This window comes from Hyperoodon ampullatus, assembly GCF_949752795.1.
Source record: "Hyperoodon ampullatus genome assembly, chromosome: 8".
NCBI classification, from domain to species: domain Eukaryota; kingdom Metazoa; phylum Chordata; class Mammalia; order Artiodactyla; family Ziphiidae; genus Hyperoodon; species Hyperoodon ampullatus.
In genome coordinates, this window is record NC_136921.1 from 37,165,930 (window position 1) to 37,179,242 (window position 13,313).

The following is a 13,313-nucleotide window of genomic DNA, read 5'->3' on the forward strand; positions in this document are numbered from 1 at the left end:
CACATACACACACTCACACATTTGTTCACGTATGTATGTATGTCTGTTTTGAGTTCTATCTCATTTCCAACTATATCTTTATCTATCTGTATATTTATTCATGAAAGAAAAAAAAAGCCTTCATGAAACAATACATGTATGAAGCACTGTGGTAATTTCTAATCTATTTAAATGCATTTTGTTATAAAAAACTAGTTATGATATGCTAAATTAATTTTATCATCCACTAATAATTGTGACCCATGCTTCAACAATGATGCAGATTAAGGCTGATTTTAAAAGTTACTTAAGGAAGGAAAGTGGTTTTACTTCCTTGAAGTATAAATGAATATCTTAGTTTAGTGCTGTCCTGAATGTCCATTTCACTTTAGATAATTTATGAAAAATTTTTTTACATTCTCCTCTATCCCAAATAATTTTAATTATTCTACTTCCTAAAATTTTTTTAAAAATATTTTCTGTGTTCTGTATGGGAAGACATATAGCAAAATATAAGTGGAGGGCCTTGAATATTTGAAGTTGCAAATTTAAAATAAAAAATGTACTTTGATGTTAGTTCTGTCTTTATCCATTCATTTAACAAATATTTATTAAGCATTCAGAGACTATTCTGGGGTTATAATGAGGGCTAACAGTTATTGAACATTTAACATATAGGGTACAGTTATAAGCTCTCTAGGGAATCCTATGAGGGAAGTGCACTTATTATCTCAATTTTACAGATGAGGAAACTGTGCCATAAAGAGATTAATTAATCCTTGTCCAGTTGAAGCCCAGTTTTGAACCCAGCAATTCTAACTTCAGAACTCATACTCATATCCCATTTTTTCTCAATCATGTCTGTTATCATAGAGCAGAAAGACACAGTCCCGCCTTCAAGGAGGTATGAGGAATAAACAGACTTTTAAACCAGTAATCCCATTGTGGTATGATAAGTACTGTAATATGTTGCATGTACTATGTAAGAACAGATGCTTTTGACCCTGGAGGTGATTGAAGCTAAGGCAGAAAATGTTCAGCAAGAAAAAATAATGTTTTATAATTATTTCAGGACAGAGTCAACTCATATGTTAATAGACTGCTTTACTTCTTATATCTGAATGCATTTGATGCATTTGAGATATAAATATGCAATAAATGTATGTTTTTGTTTTGTTTTGTTTTTGAAAGTACTATTTTTGCCAATGTTTTGACAAAGTAGCCAAAGCTAGTAAATTTTTTGGAAGTTTGCCAACAGTTGTTTCACAGAATACTCATGGAAACTAGGAGTAACCAGGGCCCAGCACTTTGTGAATTCAATAGTCATGGTGCCAGGTACTTGAGGTGTTAGTAGAAACCATGTATGTGCCCAGAGCTGAGAACACCACTGGTAAATGTTTCCAAAAGGAACCTGTTCAGTTCTGTGTTTGCTTTTGCTTTTTGGTGCTAATGTGTTTAGGAAATTTTGACTTAGATTGTACACCATCCCCCATTCCAGTACCTAAGACTTCCTAGAGATAAGGAGGGAAGGAAGAAAATGAGACAGGACTATTTATTTATTTGCATCTATCGTTGTATAGATTAGGTAGGTAAAAAGTAGTAAAGTTGCCAGGAATCTGGTTTTGGCTAAGTTCCTCCACGGTACATGCTCAAGTGTGGCTTGGACAAGGGGATTGCAGTTAAGAAAGCACAGACTGCTTTGTTTTCGAGAATGCTCTGTTACACCTACTAACTTTGTTTTGCATGCTTATAGTATTCTTATGTGTCAGATGGCACAAGCAAAGTTTTATTATATATGCTAGAAAGAAACCTGTCTGTGAGGGAAGTGTTTCATTTAATAAATTGTGGGCTTGGGGTGCATGGAATATTTGTTCTAAAGTGGAGTTTGCATGGCACAAAATTTCAGTGTTTATTATCTTATCATTTTCAATAGGTTGTATGAGAAGATCTTGAGTTATTGTGAATTAGGCTTTTAACATGTGGTCCATCAGGGCCTGCTCCTGACTGTTTAGCAAAGATGGGACTCTCCCACTTCCAGAAAAATGAGAAATATGCATTTGATGCTTTCTTAGGGCTCTATATTCCTGTATATCCCCAACTAACCTCTAAGCACAAAATGTACAGATTCTCCTCCCAAGGAGTTTACTATATGATAGGAGAAAGAGGTTTTATAGTTACACAATGTAAAGATGATAAGTGTCATAAATGTGAAATAGAACTAGTGCCATCTCCCTTCAAAGGAGGGGGAAAGTATTGCCAAGTGCAGTGTATATACATATACAGATATATACATAGTCTTTTAGTGCATTACAGAATACATCTCTACAGCAACAACATTTGTCTGCAAATGTAACTTTTATATATGCATTTATATTTGCAGAGTACATTAATTCCCTTTAGATGCTCAATTCTATCTACCCCCATGGTACAGAAGTGCTACATGCATAGGCTGTCTTTTCTAATAAAGAAATATTATAGTAAAAGAGAGGTTTTTATTAAACTAATGCAATAACAACATTTTCTTTGAGGATTTAACACATCATTTTTAATAATAAAAATCAAATTGTCATTGTTGTGCCCTGTATACCTTTTATTCAAATCAGACTAAGTACTCTGGCTTCATGGCTGAGCAGTGCTCTAGGGGGTGATGGGGGAGGTGAGTATTTTTTAGCATAACACAAATTAATTTCAGTAGTTGGCTTTGTAGTGTGGTTGTAGATTATGAATATGGGACCCAGGGAAACCTGTTTATATTTGTGAGCAGAGGAGAACATGCCTCTCAGGAATGTCTAGAAGGACATGAGACTGGAGGTTAGGAGAGAACTGATTTCGTTAGGTCAGCTTTCAGGTGGTAGGATGTCAATACTCTGTTCAGCCAAGAGCTCAGTTCACAGCTTCAACTAACTGTGCCTTAACCACTGAAACTGAAGAGTTCACTTTGTACAATTAGGCTAAGAATTTGGTATCACCTGGTTTTCATCAGAGGATACCATTTTTGGGCTCTCATGTCAGCTGGAACCAGACATTTCAGAATTGTATGAAGTTAAGGCTAACCAATAAGCACGCAAAAGGGGTGGTGAAACGTGAAGAGTACCTTCAGAGGGAACTATGTGATAGGTCGTGCTCAGTGGCAGGATGTGGGGTTAGCCCATATGGGTGCCAGGGCCTCTTCCACCTCTGACCCTCTGTAATTTTAATCTGTAAAATGGGGGTATATGTGCCTTTGAAACTTGATTGGTTAGGACATCATTTGTTTTAAGCAAATGATGAACTAAAATATATTTTCAGACTCACTACTACAAAGTAAATATGTTTCAACCCATACACCCTTAAAGAAATGTAACTTGATTTCTGAAAAGGACCTTCATTTTAAAAGCTTATATGCTTTATTATTGATGCATCCAACAATTAATAATTAAAATACATTATAAAGGAATAGGGCTAATTTTCTCTAAAATAACCAGTCCAAATGATTCTGTAGAAGTGGCAAGCATATATTTTTCCCTTTAGCATTGCAATCAGTAGTACATATAAGCTTTCTTTGGGATTTATATGACATTCTAATATCTATCTTTGTTTGGGTTGTAACCTAACACTTTCAAACTATGATATGCTATGTATGTTATATGATATATGAGTATTTCGGAGGTTAACTTCAAAAGTTTATGTTAGAATAAATATGTAAACAGAAATATAATTTACAGAAATGAAAATAGTCTCCGGCTAGTTTGAGGCTTTTTCCAAAGAATAGCACTGGGGTTTGGCTGGGCCAGTTTTTTCAATACACACCTGGTGTATATCACTTTAAAAAGTAAATTATGCCTCATTAAATTACAATTAAATGGAATCATGATCATTTGTTTTTCTGGAAGGAAGATGTTTTGCATATTGAAAGCCTAATTTGTTGCAGGTGACAAAAAGGCTGAACAGATTAATATCACTTCATTCTGGGGGTAGTGTTTGCTGGTTAGTTTGTGTATACTCCAGTAGCTCTGAATTATATTAATGTGGACTATATTATTTTCACTTCAAAAAGTCTTCTACCACTTTATCAGTTTTTGCACTTTTTTTTTCTTTAAGCTTTTAAGGAAACAGAAACTTCTCTTGGTATTCTGGATTAGTCATGCTCTTTCTTTTTCTTCAAGTGTTCTAATACCATCCAATCCTTCATTTGCCCTCTCCCTTCGCCTGGTCTCATCACTATCTCTATGTCTATGCATTATGTACATTTTGAATCCCCGCCAAGTTAAATGCCACTTCTTCCAAAACGTTTTCCCTGAGTCTTGTGATGGCAATACTTTCACCCTCTTTTGAACTGAGATGGTACTAGTTCTATCTGAAATTTATGACACTTATCTTTCACATTGTGCTTCTGTAAACCATTGTATAGTAAACTCCTTGGCAGCAGAATCTATGTCTTATTAATCTTTCCATTCTTTTATGAGCTTTGTACCAAGTTGTAAATAGGGAGCGAATTACTAGACTGATCTGTCATTTTTTGGCAATAGACGTATTGAATTTGGGGGTTCTCTAGATAATCAATGGGACATATAACCTAATCATAGAGAATTACAAATGTCTAGGAAGTATGAAGAAGAGATATCTGCTAAAATCTAGTCAGTAATGATCTTCAGTGACCTCTCCTGGAGTGACCTGGGAGGTCTGATGGACTCAGGCTCAGATTCCTAAAACCTGGCCCAAGCTTGGGTTCTCTTCTTGCTCTCTTAAAGGATTTAAGAGGATTCAAGGGCCCATCAAAGGCAGTTTCTCACCCGTCCCAGACGAAGCCTCAAGGGCTAGTACAGAAACTTGGAAGTAAATTTTATAGAGCCTGTCATGGTAATGTTTCCCAAATATTTCTGAGTATCAGCATGTATTTTGCACACTAACGATTTGGAACAAACTATATAAATTGTTGAAGGAATATGAAAATCATAATAATAAGAAAAGCTCTTCAAATAAGAAAGCTCTTCAACAGAAATTGCAGATTCAGAAACTCTAAGGTCATTTAAGATGTCACAAATATTATTAAAATACTAGTAATAATAAGCATAGCAATTTTTTATTTAAAAAATTAGCCCTAGTTCTTTTTTTTTTTTTTGCCACATCACGTGGCTTGTGGGATCTTAGTTCCCCCATCAGGGCTTGAACCTGCACCCTCAGCAGTGAAAGAGCCAAGTCCTTACCCCTGGACCACCAGGGAATTCCCAGCCCCAGTTCTTTGTTTTGTCTGTAGAGATAGCCTGTATTAGCAATGAAGCTAGATGGCATTATATTATCTCTTGTTTTGTGCTTTGAATTATTTTGCTTTTATTGAATTTTTCTGCCAACCTCATGTATTCTTTGCTGGTGCTGGAAATAATATGGAGCTTACAAAATCCTCCATTAAAAGACTAGGGAGAAGGCCAATTTGAGGCTCTTTTTGCCCAACTCCCTTCTTTTTTCAGTGACCTGTAACCCAAGAGCTCTGGTAGAAGGTGCCTTTCTACCCTGTGCAGAGGTTTGTTCTACTCCTTTTCAGTCAACATGTTTCCTGGTCTTACACAACCTCAGCTAACACCATGGAGAGAATTGTTTATAATCTCTCCCTTGAGAAGGCTCTCTTGCCTATGATGAGGAAAACACTTAATGACCACTTTACTGAATACTTGCAATATGTTTTAATAAGATTACTGATATGAAATTTTAATAAGCAATATCCTGGTTAATTTATTAATTTCTCTCAATTTTCACATTCTCAATATTCATGACCTTTCTATTCATAAAAGTACATCTTTTTTTCAGTGCCCAGGTGCCATGCCATGTTCTCTATATCTCAGGCTGCATAATGGGAATGTCCAAGTGACACCTCCTGCCTGGCTGGTTGATAATTAAATGCCAGACAACATAGTAGCAAGGGCTTTAGAAATATTTATGCAAGATAAATTATTAATTTATGTTCTATTCAAGACAGTTTCAATATGATAAACATTTACTTATCTTGATAATTAGGTGGGGTGATTTGTGGTATATTTAAGTTATGCCGTACATTTTCTTCTGATCTGTTTCCCCTATGATGATTTTAACCTAACTAAATAAAACGTGCTTTACATTTATGTGCCTGCAGAATTTTGACTATGTTTTTAAAAATCCCTGCTTAAGTTGTTAAAAGCACATAACCAAAATGAAGAAGGTTCAACAAAACAACTAAAACTCTTCTTGTGCCCACCAGTTAGCCACTTGTTATTGAAAATGTCTGAGGTAAAAAGAATCTGCTTTGGGACCAGGGTTACACAGATGAGACTTTAAGTAAATAATTTAGAACAGTGTTCTCATTCTCTAGGGCAGTAATGGCCACCTTGTTGGTTTGAGACTTTATCTTCAATTAGGCGAATAAAACAGAGGCAACAGTATATTCCGCCAACCCCTTAAAATACAAATATTGTGTCTCATTCACTTCAGAAGTGATGCTGATGAGCAGTCATTTACAAGGATGCTTTGTCTTGATTTTTCGTAGAGATGGATTCATTTCCCTGTAAGGTTGTCCAACATGTAAAAAATGCAGGGGAAGGAACTCCACAATTTCAATGTGGGAAAAAAAGGTAAACCAAGCTGAACAAAAAATAAATAAAAGAACTCTATCCTTAGGAGTGATTTTGTTTTCTATTGATTAGGAATAAACAGACTTACAATTTTGAACCTCGTCCATTAGAACAATATTTTTTGTTTTTTCAATATTTTGTATGGAAGATTTTTGCCATAGTGTCCTCCACAATTTGTGAAAATAATTTCACAGAAGAAAGAGTTTACAGACTTCGCCTTTGAGAGATCTTAAGTATAATCATATAACCAGCATAAAGAATATATCCATGTAGATCCTAAAACTTTTCCAAATTTGGTAGTCTGACATTTAGTAAAATGCTAAAGTTACTTACGAGAGAGAGAAAAAGACAGAGAGAAGAAGAGTGGATACCAACTTGTCCTTCATGTGCAAAGTTCATTGTTAAAGAAAGCTCAGAAAATATCAATCTTAGTATCTTATTAGTATTGGAAATTCGTATTGATCGTCTTTTATGCTTTAATTTTTTATTTAATTTTAATTTTATTGAAGTATAGTTGATGTACAATGTCATGTTAGTTTCTGGTATACTGCAAAATGATTCATATATATATATATATATATATTTATTCTTTTTCATATTCTTTTCCATTATGGTTTATTACAAGCTATTGAATATAGTTCCCTGTGCTATACAGTAGGACCTTGTTATCTGTTTTATATATAGTAGTTTGTATCTGCTAATCCCAAACTTCCTCCCCTGCCCTTTCCCCTTTGATAACCATAAGTTTGTTTTCTATGTCTGTGAGTCTGTTTCTGTTTTGTGAATAAGTTCATTTGTATCATATTTTAGATTCTACATATAAGTGATATCATATGATATTTGTCTTTCTCTGTCAGACTTACTTCACTTAGTATGACAATCTCTAGGTATATCCATGTTGCTGCAAATGGCATTATTTCATTCTTTTTTATGGCTGTGTAGTATTCCATTGTATATATAGGAAATTGGTATTGATTTTAAATTCACATCCCTATTGCTTCTGCACATATTAATTTGGAGAATTTTCTCTTAGAAACAAATTTGTTATTAATATTTCAGTTTGCTTAGTCCAAGTGGAAAGTGGGATAACTTAAGGCAGAGCTGACTTTTAATTTCAGAAAGATAATTAATACTTAGATTGTATAACATTTTCTGGAAGACAAGTGTCTCACTTGTTGCTTCTTTCTGAAAGCATGACAAGAAATCAAGATTTTCTTAGAATCATTTCAGCAGTAGGGTAGTTTTATATATATGCCCTACCTTGACCTTTCCTTGGGCACTCACACACACAGACACACACTTGTTAACATTTTTTTCCTAGCTTCATTGTATGGCATATTATAGTCTCATTTGTAAAGACTTCTCTAATCAAACTGGCAAGAGGTATCAGATGGCATGCATCTTGTAGGTTCCTTATAGTAAAATTGTCTTACATGATGTTTTGAGTGATGATTACTCCCAGAAGCTGATAACTGTGTGATGCACATTCCTGTAAGTGACATTTACTTCACTACATTATAATGCATTATTTTTTAAAACAAAAAACCGCCTACCTTACCCTGAGGATTTTTGGCCAACTAGAGATGGTATATTTCTTTGGTATCCAATGCCTTTTTGGCCTATTGGCCAAATATGGCCTATTTAGCCATCTATTACAAATCTGATAGTGTTTCTTTGCATTAATATCCCCTAAGTGGAAATGCCTTTGGCATCTACTTTTACAATTTGGGGTTATCCCCATCTGTTGTAAGATACAGAGGTTAACATCTTAGCTTTTTCTGGGGGATAATCCTAGGCCCTAATCTCATACTGCCCTGAGAAGGGATGTTAGCTGGGAATGTGAAGTGATGCCTCTGTGTGATAATCTAACAAGTGTGCAGAATGGAAATGGATCTGCTTTTGCCCCAAGTACTGCAATTTTCTAACTCAGGTCTCTAGCCTTTTTTTTTTTTGCATCCATACTACTTTTGTTTAGACTTGTCAACATTTTTCTTTTCTTTGTGAATTCTCTGTCAGCAGAGCACATGAAAACACCAGTTTTTTTATGTTAAGCATTCTATTTGGATGGATCACACAATCAGAAAGTATCTGAGCCTATCATGGCATTCTCTGAGGTGCGCTGTGGCCTGTTACCGGCTGTGACTATACTTCCATTGCTTTAATGGTGGGATTGGAGCGTCCCCATGAGGGCATCTCATAAAAAGGTTTGGGTGCCCTCTGTTACATATGCAAGGAAACCTATTATGTGTGTGGATTGGGAAGTTAATAGAGGCCAAGTTATAGCCATTTGCTTTGTGTCTTTTTTTTTCTTCTTCTTCTTGCCATAAGAAACATCTATATTGAAAACAGTGTCCGGTCACACAGAAATTCAGCCAAACTTTTTTTTTTAAGTCGATGTAAATCTCCCATGCTGTTTAAATGTCGGAACTAAATTTACCAAACTTGGCAGATTTGTAAAGCTGAGCAGGACTGCCAAGTGTTCCCAGTTTCAAGCAGAGAGAGTTCTAACAGTTCCTGAAATACTTGTAGGAGGCACCTGGTGGTAATTGCAGTTTCACAATTCTTCTGAGCGCCTACCTTGCTAGCTGGCATCTCTGTACACTGATGATTATTACAGTGATGATAAAGTGTCAGAATAGAATGTTCCAAAATAAGGCACAGCCCCCAGAGAGCGAGCACGTTCCCACCAAATCTTCCTGCTGGAGAACCCTCGGGAATTAGACTGAGGTTCTTGACATCACAGCCAGCTGGTTACACCAAACAGATAAAGGGGAAGAGGGGCGCAAGACGGAAACCACACACGCGTACCTGCAGATATAACTTGGCCTACTTTTTTTTTTTTCCCATTTAATCAGGGGTTGTTGTCTGAGATTCTGCGTAAGGAAGAAGACCCTCGGACAGCATCTCAGTCTCTTTTAGTAAACCTGAGGGCTATGCAGAATTTCCTCAATCTGCCGGAAGTGGAGCGGGACCGCATATACCAGGATGAGAGAGAGCGGAGCATGAACCCCAATGTGAGCATGGTCTCATCGGCCTCCAGCAGTCCCAGCTCCTCCCGAACCCCTCAGGTGAGATATTTGCTCCACTGACTTTTCATTCTTAGCCTTGGGGATATCTTGCCTTCACTGCTACTGTGTTTTCCCTCAAAAACTAAGAGACATAATTCCAGGACTTTTTAATCCACTGAACATGTGGGTCAGAGGATATGAGCCTCTGACCATATGCTAGTGGTTATCTTTTACTATATCATCCATGCCATTTCTGTCCCTTTTAGAAAGTCCCATTCTTCCACATGTGGCAGGAGGGTAGCAGTGGGTGGAAGGGTAAGCACTAGATGTCTACATACAGCTGTTTGGTTATCAAAGAAGGGGTTAGGGGATTTGTATTGAAGCTGAGTTTGCGAAGCATTGCTTTTCCTTCAATTGTGTATTTATTTGGATGGGGGCAGGGGACAGCTAGCGTAGTCTAAGTTCTGCTTGATGCAATCTGAAAGAGACAAAATCAGGGAGGAACCTGTGTGTGATGGAAGCATGCAAATGCAGCGGCTAGATCAGAATGACTGGGAGCTCATTCAGTGATCCCTTAGAAAATGGTAGTGGAAATGTAGGCCTTAATTATTTTCCTTCCTACAGTGATGTCCACAGGACCCTGACTCAGCTTTCCATCCCTCCTTTCTTCACACTTTAAAAGCATTCTGGGGCTTTCCTGGTGGCGCAGTGGTTGAGAGTCCCCCTGTCGATGCAGGGGACACGGGTTCATGCCCCAGTCCGGGAAGATCCCACATGCCACGGAGCGGCTGGGCCCGTGAGCCATGGCCGCTGAGCCTGCGCGTCCAGAGCCTGTGCTCCGCAACAACAGTGAGAGGCCCACGTACTGCAAAAAAAAAAAAAAAAAAAAAAAAGGATTCTGTTCTCAGGTCCTCCTGCAGATGCATACATCTAGTAATGTTGTGTGATTTAAAGATTTTAACTGAAGGGTCAAGGTCTCAAGTCAGCCAAGAGTCATTTTCAATTCAGATCTGAGCCCACTTATTTTTAGCCTACTCCCTACTTCCCCTAAACTTTTACTAATCAATGGATTTATGGTAAAACCACCCCATTTACTGTTGCTAGCATGGTTGCAAGTTCCTTCTTGAGTGATAGTTTTCACAACAAATATTTAACAGGTACACATTTGTACAAATCAAAAATATGGGTACTTTGAAAATAAAGGGTTTTTTTTTTTTTTTTGCTTAGATACTATAGTTTTGGGTTTAGGAGTTTGTTTTCTGGTAAGTTCTAAGGAACTGATTAAGCAGAATCTTATTCTAATAGAAATATTTGAGCTTTTTCAAGTATATCCATTTTTTCACACAACTTAACTCTTTATATTTTGCACTCTGCAATAGATTTTTTAACTGAAGATAATTTTCTATTGTGTACTGCCAAACTGTGATACTGAGACTTTAGTGTTTAGTGAATTATGAATTTTAGTTACTGTTAAACCAAAAATAAGTCTCTTGACTGCTTACTTTGGACCACTGTAAACAAACTTTTTTATCTTTATTTTTATTTTTTAAAAATTTTGGGGCATACATGTTGAGCTATTGAGTTGGACGAGTTGTTAATTTGCACTAATATTTACTTATATTAAATTCACCAACATTTTTGCCACTTTTGAAGCCCATTAAATCATTATAGGAGAATCCAGCCATGTTTCATGGCCATTTAATTGGGCAACTCTTCTCAGAAAATCATTCCTCCTTGTTACAAAATCACACAGGTCTGTGTGTTTTGTTTTCCACTCCTTCGTAATATTTTTCCAACAAGATTATATCTTAGGCATCTTTTCAAAGACCTGGTAGCTTTCAGAGCCAGACCAACTTACAACACCACACAGTTAAGGTCAGTATTTTGCTTTTCTAACAGCAAAAAATCCTGTCTAGAAAATTCCTAGATAAAGGTGCCCTTTAGGGACAAGTATAACAGGGAAATTGAACGTTTAATTTCACAGTTTTGAGATTTCTGAAAATAAATATAAAATGTTTTTCTCAAAATAGTTTTGAGAATATAGTCATGGCACTGACATTTTTACATTGTCTGGAACATTCTTCTTTTTCTGTTGGTTAAACATTGAGAAAGTTACTAAAGACTTTTAAAATATTTCATGATTACCTACTTATTCAAAATTCTTTACAGAACTATCTCAGTAGCAAAGATCCATAGTACTATAAGGCTTTCATTGTGCAAATAAATGTCAGAGGGGTACCCACTGATTCAGCCTTTGAGTTGGAGCCAGCAATGCAGGGAACACACACACAGAACCTTGCCATAGGTCCATGGAGATTATTTTCCAGACCCCGTCAGTACTTTGTTATCGGTTTAAAACAAATTGAAGACTTTCAAGTTTCAAATTCAACCTCCAGAGCCTCTTCTCATAACCTTCAATTGGCCAGTATTCCTCAATGTACTTAAAAATAACAAAACAACAGTACAAGTATAAGAATGATCATTTATTGAGCACTTACTGTATCAGGTATTGCAAACATTTTGCATGAATTGGATCCTCACCATTTTGCACTGTTGTTCTCATTTTATAGATGAGGGAACTGAGGTTCAGATGGGTTAAATACCTTGTGTAAGGTCACATGGCTGAGTGGTAGATCTAGAATTTGAACTTTGGTTATTCTGATTCCAAGGCTGGGCCCCTAACCATATATTTCAATGCTTTGACTTTAACCCTCAGTGTTCTAGAGAAGATTTGACCAGTCAGGTAAGATTAGTCAGTGAGGCTAATAAGAAACCTGCATTGAGAAAGGCAGAAATGGTATGCTAAAATACGCACTTAACAGGAAAAGCACTGAACGTTAATTAGAAGTTTTAAGAAGAAAAGGGAGTTTTGTTGAAAAAGATGAGAGAGGATTGGACTATTACGGGAATAGCTCAAACTTGAGGGCAAGAAGAAACATGTAAAAACAGCACCAGTATGAACTGGAGGTTTTTGGAGGCAGAGTAGCACAGTGATTCCTGAGCCTGTGCTTTGGAGCCTGAGAGACTTGAGTTCAGATCATGGTTATTTCACTTGCTGCTGCATGTCCCGTCAGCAAGTTAAGTATCCTCTTTTATTTTCAGTTGTCTTCATCTGTAAAGTGAAAATAATAATGTCTAACTCATTGTGTTCTTAAAAGAATAAGATGTGATAACAACAACAAAAAAGCACTTTTTGGAGTGCCTGGCACGTAAAAAGTACTACATCAATTATTCTTATTATTACTTTGCAGTAATTAGAAAATAGTATGAGACAGGAAATTCAAAGGAGAATGGCAAAGGTCACTGAGCGCTCGCAGGAATCAAAGCCTTCCTGGGAACTTAGGACATAACTCCGGCTTCAAGACACTGTTGAGAATGACCCCATGGTGTCCACCCTGCATGCCATGTCTTTCTCCAAACCTGCATACTGTCAATCCAGCAGGGGAACAACAGCTCAGGACATCCACAAAGGGAACATAGTGGTTTAGGATTCTAGGGTGGGTGGGGATGAAAAGAAAAAACAATCCACTTTAGACCAAATCAGCTGGCCATGCTCAGGAATCCAACGGTTGGGGCAGACTTTTCCCTTTGACCTGTTGCCCTGGGTTCTGAGAAGGCTGCCCAGAACCCTCTCCTTACACACCAGAGCAAATGCTCTGCAGTCTTTTGGATCAAGTAGATTCAAACGTTTTAGGGTTATCCTAACCCCAAGAAGTACAGACTCCTTCTATATTGTCCTTCATTT

At 36.8% G+C, this 13,313-nt stretch overlaps 1 protein-coding gene across 2 annotated transcripts in view; it reads left to right on the forward strand.

The window, feature by feature from the left end:
• SATB2 (SATB homeobox 2) overlaps positions 1-13,313 on the forward strand; it is a gene marked incomplete at both ends in the record, with an annotated part of 190,846 nt that overhangs the window by 123,914 nt on the left and 53,619 nt on the right. For both annotated transcript variants that reach the window (XM_079710652.1, XM_079710651.1), the window contains one exon: positions 9,416-9,628. In XM_079710652.1, the coding sequence (XP_079566778.1) occupies positions 9,416-9,628 (213 nt within the window). The remainder of the gene's footprint in view (positions 1-9,415; positions 9,629-13,313) is intronic.